The sequence below is a fragment of the Vombatus ursinus genome, unplaced genomic scaffold, assembly GCF_900497805.2.
Source record: "Vombatus ursinus unplaced genomic scaffold, bare-nosed wombat genome assembly UNPS02014799.1, whole genome shotgun sequence".
NCBI lineage: Eukaryota > Metazoa > Chordata > Mammalia > Diprotodontia > Vombatidae > Vombatus > Vombatus ursinus.
Window position 1 is genome coordinate 21992280 of NW_020954577.1, and position 25692 is coordinate 22017971.

Below are 25692 nucleotides of genomic sequence, written 5' to 3' on the forward strand. Positions count from 1 at the left end.
CCAGCATTGTTGGGCAAGCTGGCATGTCACCCTCTGGGAGGTATATACAGAGGCCCTTGAGCCCAGTGGGAACATAATCCCAGAAGTGAGGGGCACTGTAACACCTCCTCCACTAGAAAAGGGAGTGATGCCCTAGAAACTCTGTGCTGAAGGAAATGGCAATGTCCTCAAGGGTTCCTTAGGCCCCTGACTGTAAAAGCCTTTCCACATTGATTACATTCATAAGGTTTCTCTCCAGTGTGAATTCTCTGATGTCTGGCAAGAGTGGCACTGTCTCTAAAAGCCTTTCCACATTGATTACATTCATAAAGTTTCTCTCCAGTATGGATTTTCTGATGTACTCTAAGAGAGTCTCTCAGTGCAAAGCCTTTCCACATTGATTACATTCATAAGACTTCTCTCCAGTATGGCTTCTCTGATGTCTAGCAAGAGTGGAATTGTCTCTAAAAGCCTTTCCACATTGATTACATTCATAAGGTTTCTCACAAGTGTGGATTCTTTTATGTAAAGTAATATTAGCTTTCAGTGGGAATGATTTTCCACACTGATTACATTCATAAGGTTTTTCTCCCGTGTGGATTTTCTGATGTTCAGCAAGACTGGAGCCACCTCTGAAAGTCTTTCCACATTGATTACATTCATAAGGTTTCTCTTCAGTATGGATTCTCTGATGTTTAGCAAGATGAGCCCTCAGTAAGAAAGATTTTCCACACTGATTACATTCATAAGGTTTTTCTCCAGTGTGAATTCTTTGATGTTGAGCAAGACTGGAGCTGCCTCGGAAAGTCTTTCGACACTGATTACATTCATAAGATTTCTCACCAGTGTGGATTTTCTGATGTACACTGAGATAAGACCTCTGGGTAAAAGCCTTTCCACTTTGATCACATTTATAAGATTTGTCTCCAGTGTGGATTATCTGATGTATTTTAAGACAGGACCTCGGTGTAAAACCCTTTCCACACATATTATATCATACAATTTCTCTCCAGTGTGGATTCTCTGATGTTGAGCCAGACTTGCCCTGTTCGTGAAAGCCTTTCCACACTGATTACATTCATAAGGTTTCTCTCCAGTGTGGATTCTTTGATGTAGAGCACAGAATTCTCCCCAAGTGATGTCACAGGGACCATCATCCATGGATCTTTGCTCCTGAATTTCTTCCACAGAAAGACTTAGCTCTGCTATAGTCTCCTTCACTTCCAGTCTCATGTCTCCTTCTGAAAGAAACAAGCAATAAAATGTGTAATTATTTCCTCTTCCTTCCATTGGCAGAACATAAATTCCTTTATATTCTCTTTCCCCAGGTAAAGAGAAAAGTCTTCAAACTTCAAGTCTTCAAATTAGCAGAACAAATTGTGTCAAAATGCCATTAGCTCACATCCCAAGGATGATTTAATTTACAAAGAGCTTCACACACAATTACATTGGATCCTCACAACAAACCTGTGACAGAGGCAGAGCATTATTATCACTTTCACAACTCAGGCCACAAGTTCAGAATGGCTGAGTGAACTGACTGAAATCCCAGAGACAGAGACAAGAACTCAAACCCATGACTTAGCATGCTCTGTCCATAGTACTAGACAGACTGTTTCCACTTTCAATCTTTCCTTTTCATCATCTGTACTTTCAAATTTTTTTCCCTAGATATATGCCATTTGGTGCACATATACTAAATATTCAAATTATTTCATAATCTTTCATGTCTGGAAGTATTATGTAATTTCCCTAGTAATAGCTTTCAATCTTATTCCTTTCTCTTGCAGTATTTGAGGTCATATGAAGAATACCAGTACTGTTTTTTGTATTTATCTAAAGCATAAAAGATTTCATTCTGGCCTTTAACAAATTTTATTTGTGAGGCAACTGGACTTATCCAGGGTCATACAGTGGTAAATATCAAGTGTCTCAGGCCAAATTTGAACTCAGGTCCTCCTGATTCCAAGGCCGGTGCTCTATCGACTGTACCACCTCGCTGCCCCTTGGCCTATCAATGTTTTGGGCTAGCCATTACTTATTTCTTTTTTTTTTAAATTGTCTTTAAGTGCCTGGGCTCACTAAAATAAAAATGAAATCCTTGTAGTAATGATTGCACATGTATAACCTATATCAGATTGCTTACCATTTCAGGGAGAGGAGAGGGGAAAGATGGAAAGAATTTGGAATTTGAAATCTAAACAAATGTTTGAAAAGTTTTAATGTCTAATAGGAGAAAATAAAACATATTAAAAAATAAAATGTTTGTACTAAAAAAAATTCTCATAATAAATGCAATTTTTAAAACATATGGTCTTTCCCATGTCTGAAAATATGTATCTCATACATGAATTTGAGTCTATCATCCTCTTGTAAAGAAGTGGACAGGTGACGTAGATGGGGAAGGTTGGAGGTGAAGCTGAAGTGACTGGCTGCTTGTGGAAGGTGGTTTTGCTTCATCTTGTTCTGAAGGCTCTTCAACCAGCTACAATGTGAGCAGACAATGATGCTTCCCTCTCCATTTATGATGAGACTTTGGGATCAAAACTTGCTCAAAAAGCTAAAGAGGCACCATTTGTCCCAATTGGGATGGTAGGCTTTGCAGCTATTGTTGCATATGGATTATACAAACTGAGGAGTAGAGGGGACACTAAAATGTCTGTCCACCTGATTCACACGAGTGTGGGAGCCCAAGGTTTCGTAGTAGGAGCAATGACTGTTGGTATATTGTACTCCATGTATCAGGAATACTGGGTAAAACCCAAACCTTAGAAGGAAAGATGCTGTCTTCATGCTGATGTTTTAGAGTTAGATACCTCACATTGAGGTCATCTGTTTATGTTTAAAAATAAATCATTTAGGGATATGTGGTTCTAAAAAGCAGCACATGTCAGAGACAAGCAATCATGATATTTTAAAGATGGGATTTTTTTTTCATGGAAGTTTGAGTTTCCCAGGTGATTCAAGGTATACTGATTAGTATCAGAGAGTGAATTAGGAGAGCTAAGTTAGCACAAAAGGAACTGGTCACTGAAGCTTACTTGGGATAAATTATATTCATATTCCTCAAATCTCAAAAATTAATGACTGAAAAATTAGAGGGCCAAGACATAGCTCCTATTGCTTTAAGACAGGAAATATTTGGGGATATAATATGGGAAGCTGCTTTAACACAATTCAGGAAACACTTCCTCATCTTGTAGAATGATGGAAACTTCAGTGTCTAGGGCTGCCTGGCTTTGACTAGGACCAAAAGAACATCTGTAAGAAAAACATGAAATAAAATATTGTAGCAAGAATTTTCTTCTTTATATTTAAGATGAGCCTTGAATAGTTGTTAACCAGGCTACTTAACACAGTAGTATTTATTATGAAGTTAGTAAAAGATAAGAATAACAAGTGGTATGGCTTAGTTGTATTTTTGCTGCTACCATATTGAAATTGTTTTTTAAATGCTATCTGTTTTATGTGTATTTGAACTGCTTGTTCAGCAGTAAAGAGACTTAAAATGTGTGCAGTATTGTGTTTTCTCTCTAAGAGTCATGTCCAATTGAAAAATACATTACTGTCCTTTAGATCTGACGGTTTATCATATTATGGGCTCATTCTCCTAATGCAAATGTTGACATATTTAAGTAATGCTTTGTTACACTTGTGGAATTCTAATGTTTAAAATGAATTGACATTCCATGGTAATAACATGGTATGGATATTATTAAATAAAATGAACACATCACACACACAGAAAAGAAGTGGACAGCATGCTTCATTATTAGTCTTCTGGAAGCTCTTTCCCATTTATGGTTTCACAAACCCCATTGGAGGTTCTATACAGCTGTCCAAAGGATTAACTAAAAATTTGTTAATGTCACCTTAAGTATTAAGTAATCATCCACTTTTGTTGCTAAGATATTTATGCTCTGGGACAACAAGCTTGTACAAATTTCAATGATAATAGAATTCTTTTTGCAGTGATTCCAAATCATTATGGTCAGGCATCTAATGCTTTTGGGGTTCTTTCAATAAGAACATCACACTCTGACTGCTTCTGACTATTGTAACATGTTTTTTTCCATTTCTCAACATCAAATTATTTCCAAACTTCCAGAAACGTTGGACATTCATGTGCAAATGGTCACAAGCATGCACAGACCCTCAATGGCTCTTTGGAACTGCACCACAATAGCCCTCTCATTCCTGGGTTACCTTGTAATCACATCTCCTCAAAGCTGTAATCACCAGATCAAGATGTTACAGGGGTTTGCATTCTTGCAGTAGAGATAACAGGCTCTTTGGAACCATGATTGCTCTGCATGTACAGTAGAGGCCACATTGAAGCCATCATGGACCCCTACAAATGTTCTACAAAAACAGACCTTAAAGAACCCCTCATTGCAATGCTAAGATTGTTCTCAGATTTGAACCTATCCTCTACTTATGTTATTATTCGCCTCCCTGTCAGCTTCTCAAATGAACTGTTTGGCAACACAGATTAGTCATTCAGTAGAGTTTCAATGAAAACGTACCTGGTTTTTCATTGGCAGAAAAAAGAAAGTTATGTCTGAAGAAATACTATCCTTTCAACATTGATTTTAAATACAAACATTGTTTAAAAAAAGATACATTCTGTGCAATTAACTTCCAAGTACATTTATCATTGTACATTATCATAGTCTTATATCATGGGACACACTACTTGTCATGAGCTAGGAGAAAAATAAATCTTTTATATAATAACCATCAGTTCATTGTATTTACTGGTTAGGGAGCTAAAAACAATGAATTTTCATCATTTGGGATTGTCTTAGATCATTGCATTGTTGAGAAAAGCTAAGTCATTCATAGTTCCTCGTGAAACAATATTACTCTTATGATGTACCATGTTCTGGTTCTGTTCACTTCATTATGCATCAATTCATGTAAGTCTTTCCAGGATTTGCTAAAATCATCCTGCTTGTCATATCTTACAGCACAATAGTATTCCAGTAAAATCATATATCACTGCTTGTTTAGCCATTCCCAAACTGATGTGCATCACTTCAATTTCTAATTTTTTGCCCCCACAAAAAGAGCTGCTATAAATACTTTTCTACAAATAGGTGCTTGTCCCTTTTTTTGGATGTCTACCTAGAAGTGGCATTGCTGGACGAAAGGGTATGCACAGTTTTATAGCCTTTTGAACATAGTTCCAAATTGCTCTCCAGAATGGTTGAATCAGTTCACAACTCCACCAACAGTGCATTGATGTCCCAGTTTTCCCACATCCCCTCCAATATCCAACATTTTCCTTTTTGGTGATATTAGCCACTCTGATTGGTGTGAGGTAGTACTTCCAAGGTGTTTTAATGTGCGTTTCTCTGATCAATATTGATTTAGAATATTTTTTTTCATATGACTATACATGCTAGCTATTATTTTAATCATGATTTTGATTTAGATTATTTCCCCCCCAATTGTGTTCTCCTTCTCGGATTGTTATTATCCTCACTCCTTGTCATTTCTCTGTTGAACTAAATGTATTTCCATTCAAAAACAATCCCTTTTCAAGTAGATCAATTAAGAGTAAGGTTCATCTTCTGTTCTTCTCTATCTCCATGTTTGTTTACTATGTTGGGAGCTCCCTGATAGCAGAGACTTTCTTTTACCTTTCTTTGTACCCTTAGAGCTTAGCACAGTGCTTAAAACACAAGGTGCTTAATCAGTGTTTATTGATTGCTTGACTGGGCAGAGGGCTGACAGCAGACCCTAACCTCTACTTCAATCCCTGCATTCTGGCCTCTCTCTGAATTATCAAACGCATGTTCTGGCTTCAGTCATAGTTCTGTCTCTTTCTTGCATTAGGTTCTAACTCTGATGGAACCTGACCAGACCCAACATTAAAGATCACAGATGCTCCCTTTTAGGCTCCTGAAGGGTCTTATACCATGGGACACCTTCAAGTCTCTACCTCCTAGCTCCCTAAACTGAGGTCATAGTTACTACATGAACTTGGTCAATGAGTCTCCAAGAATCAGACAGAGATTGAGCCATAGAGATCAGGAAAGGGACTTGGGATAATGATTTATGTATAGCTCAGCCTCACACGACTTCTAAGTAAGACAGCAGCCTTCACTCCAACTCATGTGCTCCTGGATGAGAGATAGAAAATCATGAAATCAGGCCACCTGGGTCCATTACAAATTTCAGCTACCTAATCTTAGCTGGACCCTCATTGTGGCAAGGCAATCTTTTGACATCTACCAAGCTGACTCCCCATGCCACTCACCACAGTAGCTTTTCCAAATCTTTTCATTCATCCCCAACCCTCCCTAATGGCTAACCCTACCCCTAACCCTATCCACACCTTCTCACTTAAGAACTAGGCCTCTTACTTCATTGAAAAAACTGGACATTTATCAAGAGCTATCTTATTCTCCTTATCTCACATAAATCAGAGCCCTTATTTCCTTTTTGGCCCCAGTATCAGAAGATACTTGCTTGCTATATTTGCTAAAGCAAATCTCTTTATGTGTGCAAATAATCCCATTCCATCCCTCATCTAGCCTATTATATTCTTCCCCCAGTATATCCATTTTTTCACTGATTTTCACTCTCTCCCACACTAATGACTCCTTCCCTGTTGACACAGATAAAATCATTTCTCTCAAAACACCCTCAATGATTCATACACCCCCATGAGATATTGTCCAATTTATTTCCTCTTTTTTAGAACTAAACAGCTAGAGATGACCATTTACAACTGGTGTCTCCAACTCCTTTCCCTTGCTTTTTTTGAAACTCTCTGTAGTCTGGCTCCCACCTTCATTGCTCAACTGACCCTTCTTTCTCCAGAATTACCAATAATCTTCAAACTGTCATTTCTTTAACCTCATTCTTCTTGAGTTGTCTGCAGGCTTTGACACTGTCAATCACCCCTTTTTCTTGATACTCTTCTCTCTAAGCTTTAGTGACACAACTCTCTCCTGGTTCTCCTTCTACCATATCCAAAGTGAAACTCATTCTTTTTGCCCCAACCCTCAAATCTTCCTACTTTCCCATTTCTTGAGATGTGAAGTAAGGGGACTGAATGAGATGTCCCCCAAGATCCCTTGAAGATGGAAAAGGAGATGTTGAAGAATGTAGTCATGATCTTTTCCACACTGTCTTCAAGAATGGGAAGGTGACAAGAAGCTATTCATTTGATGAAGTAAGGAAAAATGCCCAGCTGACCAGTGAACTGGAAAGGGTACCTTATTAGGTTTTGTTCAGTGACTATGTCTGCACCTGTCTGAATATTGTACAGATGTGTGGGTGGGTGGGGGGAGGGGTATATATATATTTTATGATACATTAGAGCCAAATTCTTCATTGGTTTATGTCAGTCTTTAGAACATCCCAAATTAGGAAATGGCATTTTACTGTGTAAAAGATGTAACATTAAAAATAGCACTGCTGATTCCATTTTGCCTTCATCCAGCATTTTGTGAAGTTAGGTCTCAAAAATTACCTGAGTTTGGAGAAGTTATAAGATTACTTTCCCTCTCCACTATCACCCAGCTCAAGAAATGTTGCAAAATGACATCTCTCCTGAGTGTCTTCTGATCTTCTCCACCAGTTATGAACAAGGTAGCTCAGTCCCTGTATTCTGTAGTTTCATTATCTCCAAACTGGGCTTTACTGTACAGAGACCAGATTTGGGATTCTTGGGATTTGAAGAGTCCTGGATCCTATTTGCTTTTGCAACTGAAATTGTGAAAGAATCGTTGGTTTCTTTTTTTCCACAATCATGAGAGTTTTGGCAACCATGAAGGGATTTGAGATTATGAATCTTTGTGTGATGGGTGGACCTTTGCCCTAGGGTGTTCTGGTAAAGATTTCTAACAATGGACTTCCTCAGCAAAGGCCCACCTGTCCCTGGACCTCCAAATCCTCCTGAACCACAACTAAAAAGTACCTACTTAGAGGTTATTGGTCCCTGATAAGGGTACCATAAGACACCCCCTTGGGGAAATTTTTATTAGCCTAAGAACAGGGGAAATTTCCCATTCAAAGGAGGATGACTATGGATCAAGCTCAAGGGAAGTCTTGAACTCTTAGGAAAGCACTCTGTAGGAGAAGGGTGGAGTTTCAAAATAGCTCTCCCAGCTCAAGCTATTCAGTTTTCAGTAGGAAATAAGAAGGCAAGTACTTCTATGTGTCTATCTTGTCATATTGCCTATATTTTGTGTAAATCAAACTAACATCTGTCTGTGACCTCTTCAGCCAAAAGAAAAAGTTAAAGTTAAAATGTGAAATGTTTTTCTGAGGAGTTTTCAAAGTCTTCAGAAGTCTCTCTCTCTCTGTCTCTCTCTCTGTCTCTCTCTCTCTCTCTCTCTCTCTCTAACTCTCACAGGTTGGATTGCAGAGCTAAAGATAGCTAAGAAGGAAAGGGATCTTTGTTTCCAGTCTGTGGGAATTTGTAAAAGTAATTAGAGACTAAATTTGTGACTAAAATGTAATTTCTCTACTGTAAATCTCTAAATTGTGGTTTGCAGTTTTTAAATAAATGTTGAAATATCACAGGGAGTTTTTGGATATCACTCTATTGAATTTGTTTTAAGGAGAAAATAAGAATAAAACCCTGTGAAATTTATGTGGAAATAGCACTTTAGACCTCTTAGTACAGAGTGACAGATTTACTGTTTTACTGCAAAGGAGAGAGGTGATTTTGATGGGGTGCTTGGGTGCTTGTGTTTGAGTGCTTGTGCTTGTACTTGGACCCCAATTTCTCTGTAGCCTCAGAAACACTGTCTCTGACAACCACTCCCCAGCCCAAGGACACTGTGCCTAGCAATTACTCATGTGTGGGCCCCAGCACGACCCTTATCTCTCTCCCTGGTGTAGCTACACAAAGTTGGGTGAGAGAGTGCTTTACCGCTCAGGCCCCAGCCCTCAGATCATGTCTCTGGAAGCCTCCCAATTCATTAGTAAGTTCCTGTCTTGTGAGAAAGCTTTGCCTTGTTGCAGAGCATTCTCTCATCAAGACAGAGAGAGAGAGAGGGGTGCCTTGCCCAACCCAAGGAGTTTTGTCCTTGGCCAGCACAAGGATTCTTCCTCTTGCCAGACTCCAAAGATCCATACTTCTGTCATCTCCCTCCCTGTCTGGTATACTCCCTGTACTTTCTCATCCATAGCTCCCAAAGATACCTGCACCTTTAGATTACATCATCAGTGTCCCTGGGATTCCTTTCCCATGCCCTTTTCCATATAAACCCTAGTTCCATCTTCAGTCTCTTGCAGGTTCCTTAAGAATCCTTGCCAACTCAAAAGCATAACAATAAATCTTTGCCACTTTGACTTAAAGAATGCTTGAGTCTGTGAATTCATTCCAGACGACCCCATCCTGTACTTCAGTCTTTGAGGGGTCTCAACCTCTCAGACCACAACAATTTCACTAATTAGAAAAAAAGAAAGGGAACCAAAGCTAATTTGAAAATAGTATCAGTGAAATTCTGAAATGAAGGAAAAAATTGGATTTGCAGTTAAGTTACATTTCAACAGCCCAGACCACTGGCCCCTACCTTGACGTACCTGGCCTACTCCAGACTGCTTGCATATATTGACCATTCCTTACTCTAACTCAGATCACCTAATTAGCTCCTTGGCACACTTTTCACACCTGGCCTACCCCAGCCTACTTATCACTCCTTAATCCCACCCAGATCACCTAATTAGCATACTTGACATTCCTTTTCCTGCCAGACCAGGCCCACTGCAGACTACTTACCACTCCTTAATCCCGTCCAGGTCACCTAATTGACCTACTTGACGTTCCTTCCATTGTCACACCCTATCCCACCCCAGACTATTTACCACTCCTTAATCCCACCCAGATCCTTTCAGTGTCCTTTTGTATATAAGCATCTGCATCATCTTCATTAGTTGGCAAGTTCCCTAAGGAACTTTGCCACTTGATTGGAAGATGGTTTGAGTGTGAATTCATTCCCTGCTGTTTTGGGGGTCTCAGCACCTCTAAACCTTGTCAGCATCCCAAACTGCATCACTACCACTGCATTTTCTTCTGTGAATGATATAACAGAACTTGTTTAGGTAAACTAAAGGCAAAATAACCAAAAGGTATTGGAGCAGACCTTATATTTGTAAGCTTTTAAGAACCCCAAAGGCAACAGTATTGCAATTAAATGGTATCATGTAACAAAAACTTTTGGTAAATTGTAAAGCAAAATTCAGTGGAGTGAAGATTAGTTCTATAGATAGCCTGCGATATGATTGGGAAATAAAGACTACAGGAATTAAGCAAGTAGGCAAAAGTAAGAGATGTACCAGATCAGAATATGGAAAGAAATAAGAATGGAGCTTTTTTTGAAGGGCTTTAATCAAAGTCCACTGGAGGGATATAAAAGGAGAGGAAGGAAAGTTTAAGTAGGGAGGAGAGGAGAATAGGTAGAATTCTAAAGAAAGGTAGGGTCATGAGAGTGGAGATTAATGTGAAGGAAAGGATTTGGAATTGGGAGAGAGGTTTGGTAAGGGTTTATTAAGTATTTAGAGAAATGTCTTCGGGCAGCTAGGTGGATAGAGCACCAACCCTGAAGTCAGGAGGACCTGAGTTCAAATCTGGCCTCAGACCAAACACTTGACACTTACTAGCTGTGTGACCCTGGGCAAGTCACTTAACCCCAATTGCAAAAAGAAAAAAAAAAAGAAATGTCTCTGACAAATACTGAGTATCTTCTTCAGTACTTCCCTTCCTCCAATCAATTTAAGATTACAAAAGAAAACTGGAACTTTGAGTAGGTCCAAGAACTCACCTGCTTCTCTTTATCTTATCTGATAAGACCCATTGAAAGAACCTAACAAATGTTAGTTAATTAACTGACTTGTGAAGAAGATTTTGTTTTCTTTGGTCTGAGTAAATAGTTACGTTAAAGGCCTTTGTAAAAACTATTAAGCATATCTATCTTTTTATCTTGATATGTACATATGTATGTAAGTATGTAGCTTTTCCTGGCTTACAGGAAAAGTCTCAGGGTAAGGGAGATGTGCCCTTTATCCAGGCTTTTAAGGTATTCTGGTGGAGTTAGGTTGAGAAAACAAATGGTCTGAAATTTGAAATGCTGACACCTAATGGCCTTTGGAAAAAATTGAGATTTAGAATATTACCATTAGTGATTATAAACCTGAATTTGATTTGGTCAAAAATACTCCTGAAACAAAATCATTATATGGTTTCATTTATAGTGAGATATGTGCTCCTATTAGGATAATTGTGGTAAGCCAGAACTTAATACAACTCAAATTTGCCATCAAGAATTAAAATAATTTGCTGGAAAATACAAGGATTAAGAAAGCTGAGTTCAAATCTGGCCTCAGAAATTTATTAGCTGTGTAAAGTAATCAAACTACTTCATCTCTCTTTGCCTCAATTTCCTAATCTGTGAAGGGAATAACAGCACTCACCTCTCAGAATTGTCAGTATCACTTGTTATAGAGTACTTAGCACAGTGCCTGGCACTGGCGTGCACTATATAAATGTCAGTACGTGTAAGTACCCTACATTGGACTTGGATGTAATCAATATAGAATGCCAAAGTAATTTAAAAGAATGATTTTCTATGGAAGATAATTTGGAAATGCATTCCACTGAGTTGACTTCACCTGACTGGCAATGATTTTTGTTTCATGATTTAATGTTGTATATGTTACTGTCTGTCTAAAATTTTTCTAATATTGTAAAATTTGGTAAACCGTTGTATCAGAAATGCTGTTAGAAAAGTAGCTTCTCTTTTAATCAGGATGCTGTTAGTTTATGAATTGAGCCGTTAAAAGAATGTGGTCAGAGTATAACCCAAAGTTTTAAAAACACATGTTAAAAAATTAAAAATTAAAAAAAAAAAGTGGTCAGAGCATTTGCAAACCATTAAATATTGGATGGGGTATATTTTGCTTTAAATGAATGATGATAATAATAACTAACTGATGGAGGTTCCTCGGGAATGCCTCCTTATGCTGCGTCATGAGATCTTATCAATCCTGCTGACCACGTTTTGAAGTTTAACTAGCACCCCTCCCAACCAAAATGGAGAAATTTACAAGTTTGCGTGCAATAGTGAGTTTTAGCCAATAGGTTATTTGGCTATCACTTATAAAATTTATGAAATTGTACCTGTTAATAGTTTGTATTGAAGTTACAGCATTGAGCAAACTTAGTAACAATAGAACTTAGATTCAGAGATTTCAGTTTTGTTTTAGAGTTTAACGGGCCATAGAGATTGGAGGCTTACTGTAGTCAGCATTTTTCTGGGGTTTTGAGTCAATCATCAGGTATTCACTGTATGTGTAAAAATTCAGAATGTGATCACTCTCAAATTTTAAATGAAAAACAAATAAGATGTGCTTGTTTGTTCTCATTGTTAACTGTTATTGCAATAATAAACTAGTCCTAAGCTGTGATTAGTGAAATTTTACTATTCAACGTAAAATCATGTGAGATTGTAATCTGATATTGTTCTGAGTTTGATTTTGGGTATGATTGTCTGAATGGTCGTGAAGCCAATAATCCATCATTCAAGGGAAATACCAACTGCTGCCCAAAGGGAGTACAGCTTGAGAACTGCTATAGGTGGATGTCTGTCCCTGGGAAAAGTTGAGGGGACAACCTTGCAATAGCTGATCCTCATGACTCAGTTTTTCCATTGTGCTATTTTCTTTCTGAACAGGAAATTTTCTTTCTTTCTTTCTTTCTTTCTTTCTTTCTTTCTTTTTATGAGGCAATTGGGGTTAAGTGACTTGCCCAGAGTCACACAGCTAGTAAATGTCAAGTATCTGAGGTCAGATTTGAACTCAGGTCCTCCTGACTCCAGGGCCAGTGCTCTAACCACTATGTCACCGGTTGCCCCATGAACAGGAAATTTTCCCACCCGTTTAATTCTAGGCCTGTCTTTGATACCCTATGAAAAAATGCAGAACTTTGTTGCATGATTACGTGTCAGATATGACTTTTACCTGGAATCAAACAGAGCCAAGGGAGTTTTCCCCTTTATGGAGAATGTCAGGTCAATCTATGCCCTTGAAGGGACAGTCTTGATATTGTCATAACAATGTTCCTCCTTTTTCCCTTCATAACAAATTTCTATAATCAGGGCAGGTGAATTGTAGAAGTTTTATTGTTGCAATACTAAATCTGTTTATTAGTAGATTCATACTAAAACATCTGAGTTGCTATAATGGGATGCAAGTATGAAAGATATTTTTTGTTTTCAATATGAATTTGTTGTCAATTCCATATCTTATATAACTAGGTAAATAAGTTCGTGGCTTTACCATCCACTTGCTAGTAGTTATATACTCATATATAAGATTAGGTCCTTGAAGTAGCCCATTCCTTTAAGATGTTTTCAGGATAATATCCTCATTAGGGGTGGGGGGGGGAAATAAGACAAAAATGTAACATAGAAATTTTCTAATTAAATGTAGCAATATATTTTGCAAAAGCAACAAGATCAGACTGCTTTCTCTAAGAATTAGTGTGTGTATGTATATATTATATATACCCATGTATGTATATATGCATGTGTGTACATATTATATATAAAATACATACATACGTATACACACACACACGCATATATGGCATTAGCTCCCAAAAGTTTCTAATGGGATATACAGCCTTTGAATATGTCTTAGTAACAAGTTCTCAAAATTGGATTAAGGATTTTATATATAAAATTCCATTGATGATTGTAAAAAAAAAACAAACTGAAATCATTTTTCTGTTTTGAAGTATCTGCCTGATAATTTTAAGAGAAAGAAAGGCTCATTTTCCAAGTAAGGCCTTCATAGATTCTTCTTTAAGATTCTTCCTTCAGCCTGTTGATGGCAGTGTCCATCACAGGTGCAGGGTTTAGATAAAGATAGAAACAGCAAGTGGTATGTAAAAACTGAAACTTTCTGAAGTTTCTGTTGAGTGATGGGTTCCTAATTTGTTGTTCTTATACCTTGGTGAATAGGATTGGACCTATAAGGCTTGAGCTGCTTTTCACCTCATGAACTAGTTTTTGGAAAGCCAGACTTAGGAGGTTGTACTAAATTGTATTAAATCTTGTCACTGGCAGATCTTAGCAGAATTACCTAGGAATCCCTGCAAGTGGCTTGGAACTACAAGTTCTAGGAAAAACTTCCTTCAGATCTGCCCTGAAGCTGGGACCTATTCCAGAATGAAAATGATGTTTTCAGGAACTAAAAGTTTACATGGGACATTTGGGACTCAAGATGAAGTGTGCTAATTAAAGGGACATTGAGAGTGGGTCACAAGGAGACAATGTTATTTAATATTGATGATTATTATTGTATTACTGAGGCTTTTTGTTTCATGGCGTTTGTTTGCTGAGCTTTCTTGGTTACCTTGGTGACTTGTAAATCTCCTTTCTCAAATTAGCTCGTGATGACCCCTCTAAGTAGTTTGATCTGTAGCCTGACTTAGTTTACCTATAGAGTCTATTTAACCAGATTTATGTCCGTTAGTGATGTATGGGATTGTGACTCTGCTTGTAATCTTTGTGCCTCTCATCCCACCCCTTTGATGCCCCTTAAGGTGGACTATCATTCTGTCCAGAAATCCTTAATACATAAAGAGGTTAAATAAGTCGTCCTGGGGGTTGAGAACCCCAGGATCAAAGAGAGGAATGGAACATTAAAAAGAGCATTAATGACTCCATTTTGCCTTTATCCATTATTTCATGAAGTTAAGTCTCAAAAGTCACCTAAGTTTGGAGAAGTCACAAGATTACTCTCCCTCCTCACTGTCACCCGTCTCAAGGAATGTCACAAAACTACCTTTCTCCACTTCATCTGAGTGTCTCCTGATCCTCTCCACCAATTAAGAACAAAATGGCTCACTTCCTACATGCTGTTTTTCACTCCCTCCAAAATGTATATTAACTGTATGGAGACCAGGATTCAAGATTCTTGGATACCGAGGGCCTTGGACCTGGTTTGTTTGCACCTTCGTGAATTGCTAAATAATAGTTGACTAGATGTAACCTCTTAGTTTCTTTTTTTTCCTCCACAGTAACATAGGACAAACTTAATCATTAACCAGTTGCTTCTAATTGTCTCCAAGGATTTTTTAAAAATGGGATTGGATTCAGTGAATACATTTATGCTAGTCTTTAGAGCTTGAAGTTTTGTGGCACATTTGCCATTTTGAATTTTCCTCAAACCCTACAGGCATAGTGCCAGCGTTGAAGAATACTTTTCAAAGGGATGCCCCAGAAGGAACTTTGTCTCTCAATATTTTAGAGTCCTCCACACTTGTCTTATTCAGAAGAGAGAAATTCAATCCCATTTTGATTCTTCTCTGGACCATGAAAGCAGATTCTTGTGTACTGTCTATTAAGTCCTCATACATCAGAGTATGTTCTTGATGTAGTTTAGATATTTAGGTGAATCAATGCCATCAAAACTTTGCTCCCACTTGGGCCACTTTATTGAAGGAGAGGGTAGATCAGGTAAAAGGAGACATAGAGAAGAATCAAGGAATAGTATATTCTCAAATCTTTTTTGTTTGTTCCGCAGTAAGGACTCACCAGGTAAAATTTCCATAAGGTTTTTTCCAATGTGACATCTCATCATACGTGTGCCTAATTTCTTTCCTTCTCTAAAATAAGTATACCTGGTCCTCCCTTGGAGATAGAAATGTCTGTATATATTTTGGAAATGTCATCAAACAATCTGTCCTTTTGGCCAATTTATAGTTTTTGAGGTCTGTATCAAGTAAACATCAGTTTGGAAATGGGATCTAGATCTAGGGAAAATGATATTATTTTCGGTCTATCAAAACTCCTCTGGGACTCTGACTTCACTGATTATTTTACCTTTCTAGAGCATGAGTTCTGTCCTGGGTGGGGCAAGCAACATATGTCTAACCCATCTTACATGATATTATAATCTTTGGAGGTAACATGCATCCCTTGAATCTTTTATCATTAAGGTGTAGTCATCCTTCAGCTGTTCCTCAACTGATCCTCATTTTATTTGAACTCTGGGCCCTTTCCATCTCCTCTCAATACACTCAAGCATATTGATGTCCTTCCTGAAATGAAGTGCCTAGACTGAACCCAATGCTTTAGACCTAGTCTGACCAAGCAATGTAGAGCAAGGCCATCATGTCCTTAGCACTAGCTATGAAGCTAGGTGACACAACAGAGGGAGTGCAAAACTTGAAATTAGGAAAGCCTGAATTCAAATCCTGCATTGGATACTTCTAGCCGTTTGACTTTGGGCTCCCTTCTCTCTTGGTTTCCATTTCTTCAGCTGTAAAATGGGGATAACAATAACTCCTACCCCACAGGGTGGTTGTGGGTATCAAATGATACGATGCATGTAAAATTCTTTGTAACCTTCAAGCACTTTATAAATCTTGCACTGAATTAAGAGGCATCAAAATAATAGCTAAGATGGTAGTAGTTCTCTTGGTTACCAGGTGATTGACTCATTGAGGTTGCCATCCTAAAACCCCAAATTTGTTACTTTGTAATCACATCATCTTTCATTATGCTTCCCTCTTTACCCTACCCTCCCACTCCTTTATAATGAAAACAAGGTTAAGTAATGCCAGCTACAGGCACTGTGACCAAGCGTGGCAGTATATGCAGGGTTCCACCTCCATGGATCACCATTTCTACTCAACTTTTTGTGATGTAAAACAGCTCTATTTGGATCTGGCTCTTCATGCTTTTACCTGTTAATAAAAATTATAAAGAACATTATCCTAAATGTAAACTGGTATGTCAAAGATAGGTAGAGTTAGATTTCTAAATGCCCAGTCACTTAAAAAAAAGTACTAGCGGGCTTATATTCAATCGATGAAGAAGTTTGATACCAAGACTATATGAAAAGAAGTCTGCCTTTTCAGGATTAAGACAGATGGAAGCTAGCTGCTCTTCTGAGCATATTGAAAAGTTTCCTTCATGCTCTATTCAGCAATATTTCTTTCTTAGAGTCTTCTCCTAGCTATGTCCGAATTCTGAATTAAAGCTTCTCCTGCCGGGACTTCAAGTTGGATGCTTCAGTTCTTACCAAGACATCAGGCACCAACCACATTCTGAACCATTCTCATTAGTATAGTGGAAGAACAAGAGATTAGGTAGTGTCACTCCCTACATTAACACTCAATCATGGCTAAGCTTTTCCACACACAATCTCCCCCCCCCCCATTGTGGGGAGAAAATGGCAAGCAATGTTGGACATGGCTTCATATGCTAAAATTCCTATTTCATTCAAAAACACCAGAGTAAACTGGTGTAGTCTTAGAATTTTTCCTGTTAAAATCTCCTCATGCAGAAAATGTTTCCCTGGTCTCAGTTATTTTTATCCTCTTGTGTATCCCTACATTATACATTTAAAAAAAACAGTGAAAAACATTACACGTGTTCAATTCAGCAATTTTTGAGATAATATTTCAAAAACTTTGAGTTAACAAGACAATAGACATGCACATTTGGTCAAAGTGTTTTACATCAATAATTTGTACTATTGTGTATTTTTTTAAAATGTTGGAGCACCTACAAAAAGATAAAATGCTTATCAAGAAGGACCACTCAAATGGAGGATCATTCTGCTATAGCAGCTCTCATACTACAAACAAAAACTAGCAGTTCTGAGGTTTTCTTATTCTAAACTGAACCTTTGTGGTCTTCGTGCAATGTGATAACGGAAGGTTTTCCTCTTTATTTTTATCATTACAGCATGATTTAATTTTTTTTCATTCTTATATTTTTCAATGAAGTTCTATTCAAAATGGTCCTGGGAGAAGTCACTATCCTGCTATTATTTCCCTTCGATTTAATGTTCCTGCAGACTTTTATACCTGTAGGTAAAATAACTTCTTTTTTAAACAGTTGAATAAAGGCATTAGGATATAAGCCCGTCTTCTGCAGGCTCACTGAGAACTTCTTTGGCACAGTTCCAATAGCAAACAGGAGGACAGGGATGGCCTGTCCCAGTATGACTTTGATGATTTTCTGCTAAGTCTCTACACTCAGAAGGCTTCTTGTTCCACATAGCTTGGAAGCAGAGTTTTTGGTGTAGTGACAACTACAAAAAATGTTCATAAATTTTATGGATCAATGTTTCGTCCAGCAATTGCAGGCGACACTTTTGTTTATTCTACTATAGAGTTGATTGAATTCCTAGGGATGTTTTGAGGTTTATATTTGTTAATACAATGATTTCTTATCTGCTAGGCAATGCAAGTGAGCTTTTGATGTATAATTCTAGTAACTAGGTTGGGTCTTGCTGAGTGTTTGGTGTTTAAATTTTTGAAACCTATAATGATATATATTATATACTTGTTATGCTCTGAGAATTGTCCATTTCTTTTTCCTTTTTTGTCAAGGAAACATTAATCTTTCTATGGCAACATTAGGGTGATGGGCCTTTGTTTTGTTAATATTGTATGAATTTTTGTTAGAATACTCTTGCAAGAAAAACCACTAAAAACAATCCAATAAAAAGCTTTATTTCACATAGTCCGACTTTATATGTCAGAGCAAGAAGAAACATCAGTTGACACAAAAGATTTCTCTCTGGGGCTTCTGAATATAAGGCATTTCTGTCTGTATTTTTATTTATTTAAAAAAAATTTTTTTTAGGCAATTGGGGCTAAGTGACTTGCCCAGGGTCACACAGCTAGTAACACTTTGTCAAGTGTTTGATCTGAGGCTGGAGTTGAACTCAGGTCCTCCTGACTTCAACACCACTGCTCTATCCACTTCTTCGCCACCTAGCTGCCCCGTCTGTATTTTTAAATACAGAAAAACATTGTCATCATTTCATAGCTGGTTAGCCCTGGTCAGGCCCTGGGGAGGTTATACTGTATTTCAGGGAAAGGGACACAGATATTTAATGTGCAACTCTGCCATTAACCTTGATGTTCCAAGGCAGATGTGGACTTGAGTTGTTTTTTGGTTGAATTTTCCTACAAATGGGGTAAAGGAAGGCAAAACATAAGGGTTATATGTGATGGCTCATTTAACACTGAAAAAGAACATATTCTAAAATAGTATTAACTCATGTCAAGAAAGGGGGTATACAGTGTCTCTGATATTATACTTGTCAAATCTGGTAGGGTTCACTTTATTGTACAGTTTACAAGTTGCATCAATGTGCTGTCAATTATTCTAAAAATGTACTTCCCAGAAATTTCACAATATTAGTAAGTCTGTTAACATTTAGCCTTAGCCTTCTTGATGATATCATGCTCAATGTGTCTTGCCTGGTGGAGATCACAGTATTTGCTCATATAGCCTTCATTCACTTCACTCTCTACTCTTGGCTGTCTATTATTAATTGCCTTGCCACTCTGTTGCCCTACTGTCTTGCGTATGGACTGGCTCTCCCAGACCGCTAGCTGGAAAGCCTGGGATAGACTTCACTTCATTCCATACTCTCCAACTTTCTCTTCTTTCCCAACTGCATATCTTTTCCTGCCTGACCCCCCCACCCCATATGCTCCAGTTCTGGAACTTAGAACAAACCGACCCTCATGGAACCATCCATGATTCTGGATAGACCTGTTCATCATCCCAGAAACTTTGTTGACCAAAGTTCCTCTTTATGGCCCAAACTCCCTTTTGTGTATTTTTCTATCCCCTTGGAATGTAAGTTCTTTGAGGGCAGGAACTAGCTTTGCTTTTGTATTTGTATGACTAGTGCTTAGAATAGTGCTTGGCACTTAATAAGTATAATTTTTAAAAGAGTCATTCAATATGACCTGCAGATTCAAACTCAAAGCCTTCTATCTTTTCTTTAGCATACGTTAAGAGTATTAAACTTATTATCTACAAAAGACCTTTTAATAGTATTAGAGAGAGGCTGGGAGCAGCTAGGTGGCACAATGAATAGAGTGCTGGGCCTGTGGTCAAGAAGACATGAATTCAAATATGGCCTCAGACACTTCCTAGTTGTTCAACCCTGATCAAGTCACTTAACCCAGCTTGCCTCAGTTTCCTCATATGTAAAATGATCTGGAGAAGGAAATGGAAAATTACCTTAAGATCTTTGCCAAGAAAATTCCAAATGGGATCCCAAATGGGATTCCAAATGGGATCATAAAGAGTCAGACAGGACTGAAATGACTGAACAATAACAAAGTCTATAAATCCACGTAAAAAAAAATCAGCATTCTTGGGGCAGCTAGATGGCACAGTGGATAGAGTACCGGCCCTGGAGTCAGGAGGACCTGCGTTCAAATCCAGTCTGAGATACATAACACTTACTAGCTCTGTGACTCTGGGCAAGTCACTTAGCCCCAATTGCCTCAAAAAAAAAATCAACATTCTTATATGCCACAAATAAAATTCTGAAAGAGGAGATAGTAAAAAAAAAAAACATTTAAAATAACTATAAACAACATAAAATACCTGGGAATACACCTGCCAAAACATGCCCAGGAACTATATAAACAAAATTTAAAAAAAAACCCTTTTTATACAAATAAAATCAGATTTAAATAATTGTAGAAATATTTTATGGTAGGCAAGACCCACATAATAAAAATGACAATTTTACCTAAACAATGCCATCCCAATTAAATTACCAAAATATATTTTACTGAATTAAAAAAAATAACAAACCATTTGGAAGAACAAAAAGTCAAGAATATCAAAGAAACTAATGAAAAAAAATGTAAAGGATGGAGATTTAGCAGTGCCAAATTTTAAACTCTATTATAAGCCAGTTTTTGTTGAAACTGCCTGGTACTGGCTAAAAAATAGAAACATTGATCAATGGAACCAAGTAGACATATAATTTACAGCAGCAAATAAATATAGAAACCTTATATTTGACAAATATAAAGACGTAACAATTTGGGATAAGAATTTATTATTTGGTAAAAAAAAATTGTGGGGAAAACTGGAAAGCAGTTTGGCAGAAACTGGGCATAGACCAATATCTTATACCATTTACCAAGATAAGGTCAAAATGGATACACGACCTAAATATAAAGAGAGATATTATGAGAAGATTTGAAGACATGGAACATATTACTTATTAGACTTATGAACAGGCAAACAATTTATGAATAAATAGGGGATAGAGAGTGCAGTGAAGATCCTGCCTTTGTCTATAACTGATGAGATAGACGTCTTTCCAATTTTGATGTGCAATCAAATTGTATATGACTGAAGTATTCCCGTTTTAAGTCTTCCATGTCAATTCATGATTGGTCCATTTTAATGATCAGTCATCTTGACTGAATTATTTTCAGCGGGTGCTATTTCTGATTCGTTCCGTTGTATCTTGCCATCTTGCGAGACCACAATGCAACATGTCATTTGTTCCACCATCCTCTGTGTCAAGTAGATCTTTGTGAAGATTTCAAGTAGTGCTGGCTGCAATCATATTCCATCCTATATTTTTGAGGAACAACTGCATCATTGCATTATCTGGAGCACCCCCATCCTTCTAGTCACTCAGGTTTTGCACCATGTATCTATCTTCCTTATCTCGCTCACACCACATATCTAATCTGGTCAGATGTTGAGCTGACCACAGTCTCATGCATTCCCTTCTCTCTGCTCATGTAGATACCATCCTAGGACAGGTTCTCATCACCTCTTGCCTAGACTGTTACCAAAGTCATTCTCCCAAAATGTAGGTCTGATCATGTCTTCTTTCTCCCCACCCCATCTCTCTCTCCCACTCCCTCCAGTGCTTCCCTATTACATTTAGGATTAAATATGAAGTCCTTTAGCATTTAAAATTCCTTCCAAACTGCCCACTTCTACCTTTTTAATCTCCTTGCACATTACTCCCCTCTTGCTATGGTCCAGTACTGCCAGCCTTAATGATTCTTGATGATCCCTCCCCTTTCTCTCTGTATTTGCACTGACTCAACCTCCCCTCCCATAGCTGGTATGCTCTCCCTCTTCCCTGCTTCTTAGAGGGGAAGGCACTCGAAGTGGGTGATGGTGGCTCCTGAATAAGATATTGTATGAGATGAGTCCTCAAGGAAGGCAGGGATTTTAAAGCTGCCTTCCATGTCTTCTGTATATATCTTGTACGTCACTTTCTGTTCATATTATCTCCCCCATTAGAATATAAACTCCTTGAGGGCATGGATAGTAGTGTTTCTGCCTGTCTTTGTATCTCTGGTAACTAACAAAGCAAATGCATAAATACTTAATGATAGAATTGGCATTGTTGCCATGGCACTGCTGCAGGATTGCTACCATGATTTCATGGCAGTCTCCGACATATAAGGTCTCCATGCCTCATACCCTGACTGGCATTCCCTTCCTTTGCTATCCTTCCTCAACCCCCAGTCTCCACCATTGGATGATGGGCTGGTATTTGAGAGGAACATTTATTTAACTGAAAAAAAATCCTGTTTAGGGGAAGAAAATAGAATTTTAGTATTTACATCTACTTTTTAGATCTTACAGCAAAATAATGGTTGTATTTGATTTCTTTGTAAATTACTTTCAAGGACCTGTGAAAATTCTGAAAGTCTTTTAAAAAAAATTCATGATTGTGTCAGCTTTCACATTCTTCCAAGCATCTCACAGTTGCTTATTTGTTGATGGGCATGGAGAATAGTCACTGGTGTCTTTAAAATAAATTGTTTCTAACCACCTGCTTCTTTAAGGAGCAGCAATTGTCTGAACATCTGTACATTAGAATACAGAGGCTCCTAGCATGACTGTTGGGCAGCCATGACTATTCTAGAACTGTTCAAAGAAATAGCTACTGGGTCCATGGGCTTATTTTTTTCCTTTTTTTTTTTGTGAGACAATTGGGGTTAAGTGACTTGCCTAGAGTCACACAGCTAGTAAGTATCAAGTGATCAGTTGTCTGAAGCCAGATTTGAACTCAGGTCTTCCTGACTCCAGAGCTGGTGCTCTATCCATTGCAGCATCTAGCTGCCCCCTCCAAGGGCTGATTATTAATCTGGGCTATAGTCATATACTATGATTGACAGAATGAATTGATACATTATCAGGTTATTACAGGATATATGGTTGAAGTTTTGTTCAAGGCTGACTTTGTTTCTGCTACTCAGAAGTAGGAGAACCTAGAAAGAGCATGTATCTCATTCTTCATCAAGTTTTCCCTCACAGACCAAAGACACTGTTACTGTATTTTTTAAGAGCCATATGGAATATTGCAGAAAAGGGAGTTTGTGCTGGCAGTTTGAAGTGACAGTTGAAAAACATCTTGCTTTGAGATGATTCTTCCTATAAAAGAGACAGCATATGAATTCTGAATTAGAAGTGATAGTTTAAGAGAAGTGGAAGAGATTATCTTCTCTATAGTGATGACAAGCAAACAAAGTCAGAAAGGAAATGGAAACTTCTTTCCTGAAATTGCTGTTTTTGCCTTTATCTTTCAGTGGATTTTTGAGAAGAAATTCTATTGATATCTTGAGAGAAATTGAACTAGGCTGTTTTTTACAAGATAAAAGAGAAGTCGTCCAGTATAGTAAAAGTTTGAGGTGATTCTGGCCGTGATCATTTGCATAATGAAAATATAAATGATCTGTCTTTCATTGATTTTTCATTTGTTAAGAAAGTGTATCTCTTCAGGGAATCTAATATTTTATTTTAAATTTTCTAAAAATAGAGAAATAGGAATTATTGTGAAAATGTTTTTTAGTTATTAAATATTTGATCAATTAGTATAAGGGAATTGAGAACTGATTAATGAGAGCTTTAAATTTTATTAAAAACTATCAGAATGTATACCTGGATTTTTCTAGAACTCAAGATAAGATTAAATAAGATGGAGTCAAATAGAAGGCTGAGGGGTGACCTGTTAGTGACTACAAGAATCCCCATATAACCTTCCTATAAGTATAGTAGAAGTTTAAATGATGGATTTGTAGCTTTAGAGTATGACAAAGAAGAAAATACATGCTGAAAATGGTGGTTACCAGAATCATATCTCCTTCCAGTTAGCGTTCTCTATTCTATGTTTTTTTTCCCCATCCAATTGGCTTCTGTTGTTTCTATCTGCCATTTGTAAACTCTCTTAAAATTTGAGAAACTCTCAGTGGTGTTTTTAAAAACTCCCTAATGTCTAATAACAGTTTTGTATGGTTTTGATGTGTTAATCTTGGGAAGACCAACTCCATGATTTGTACCACTATCATTACTTAGTATAGAGAGGTATGGCTGAGTGTTATAAATCTATGGATTTTTAGGACCTTGTCCTTACTGCTTTACCATTTGGGCTGGGGCTTGGGTTCAAAGACAACCAGAGACAGCTCTCTGAGTAGCTATTGTGTTCTTGCAAAACTGTTATGCATTTGGATGTTGCCTTACCCAAAATTGCTGAAGTAAGGATACATTATCTGTTTTGTCTTAAGGTTTCCTAAATCCAGATGAGTCATATTGGTAGGCAATCTTCTTCTATAAACATTTGCCTTGTTCTATTATCTTCCTCTGAGCTGCTGGTATGGGCACCTGGAGCTCAGAAAAGCCAATAAGTGGACTGACAGATCCTTTCTAAAAGCTGATTTGGCCATCCTTTAAGGGTAATCTTTAGGTTTGGCATCATGGCTTTGTTTAGGTGGATTCTAGTTTGTATTTGGCTAGACATTACCAGGATCAGCTCTGGTATCGTGGGAAGGGATCTAGGAGTTAAAGTGGGTCCTCTACTAGCAGTAGTGGACAAGTGGGAGAAGAATTGAGATGGGGATGTGAGACAATAATCATAACTGACACACTTTGGTTTAAGGACTCCTTGAGCTCAGTGCTTATAGAAAAACACATAGGTAGAATGAGACAAGAAAGGCTAGACACTTTGCCAACCAAATTGGACCTACAAATTTTTCTACCAATCATTCTACTTCAAATTGGACCCAAAGTGTCACGATCTATGGCTCAAGTGGTTGAAAACCCTTCTGATGTAAGTGCTCAGAGACCAAAGGGGGCTTGAATTTCTAAGGTCTGTGGGAAGAGGCATTTTGTAGACATTGAGGACAAAGATCTTGTTGGTGTTTCCCTGGTGCTCTTGCACATCTTGAGTTTGAATGTTTGAACCACAGGTCAAAGGTGGTTATTAAAAGCTTTGATAGTTCCTCTTCTTAGAGTGGGATGAGGGCTAAGCCCAGGGTCTTTGGGTACATGAACAGGAGTGGAATTTATACTACATTTGTCTGTCTAGAAGAATAGGATGAAGAGTAGCAGGAAGGTCAGTTTGGCTGTGACAATGGGTAGACCATGTTATGATGATTAAAGTTTTTCTGGCCCTGCTGTGAAGGGATCCTCATGGAGTGACTGGGCATTTGGTAGAAAAAGTACTTGCATAGCTAACTGCTCACCTGACATAGTACTTAAATGAGTCATGATCTAATACTCTGCTAGAAAAAAAATCAGCCATTTGACCCTGTATTCACTCAATGGACAGAGGATTGTGTTGCCTTATGACCAGATGCAATGTTTAGCAGTCAATCTATTCAGGGATCTGACTTCCCCCCTGTAGAGCTACATGAACCTAGGCACCTGCAGCTTACAAACTAGAGGGCCAAATAAATCAAATTAGGCAAGATCTAAGCTACTTCTGCCAAAGTAAACTCATGCTTGAAGAGGTGACTAAGTTCTATCAGGAACTGGTCTTGTAGGATGACCAAATTCAGGTCCTGGAATGAAGTGACATCATTTGAAGGTGTTCTTGTGGTCTGAAATTAATCCATGACATGTTCAGAGCTATTGGATTTACTAAGGTGGCTTT

The 25692-nt window shown here is 37.9% G+C and overlaps 1 protein-coding gene across 1 annotated transcript in view; it reads right to left on the bottom strand.

The window, feature by feature from the left end:
- Nucleotides 1-355: 355 nt before the first annotated feature.
- Nucleotides 356-25692, bottom strand: part of LOC114050321 (zinc finger protein 502-like) — a 152263-nt gene continuing 126926 nt past the window's right edge. Inside the window, exons 3-4 of the mRNA XM_027871932.1 lie at nt 966-1220; nt 356-903 (exon numbers count right to left, since the gene is read on the bottom strand). Coding sequence (XP_027727733.1) covers nt 356-903; nt 966-1220 — 803 coding nt within the window. The remainder of the gene's footprint in view (nt 904-965; nt 1221-25692) is intronic.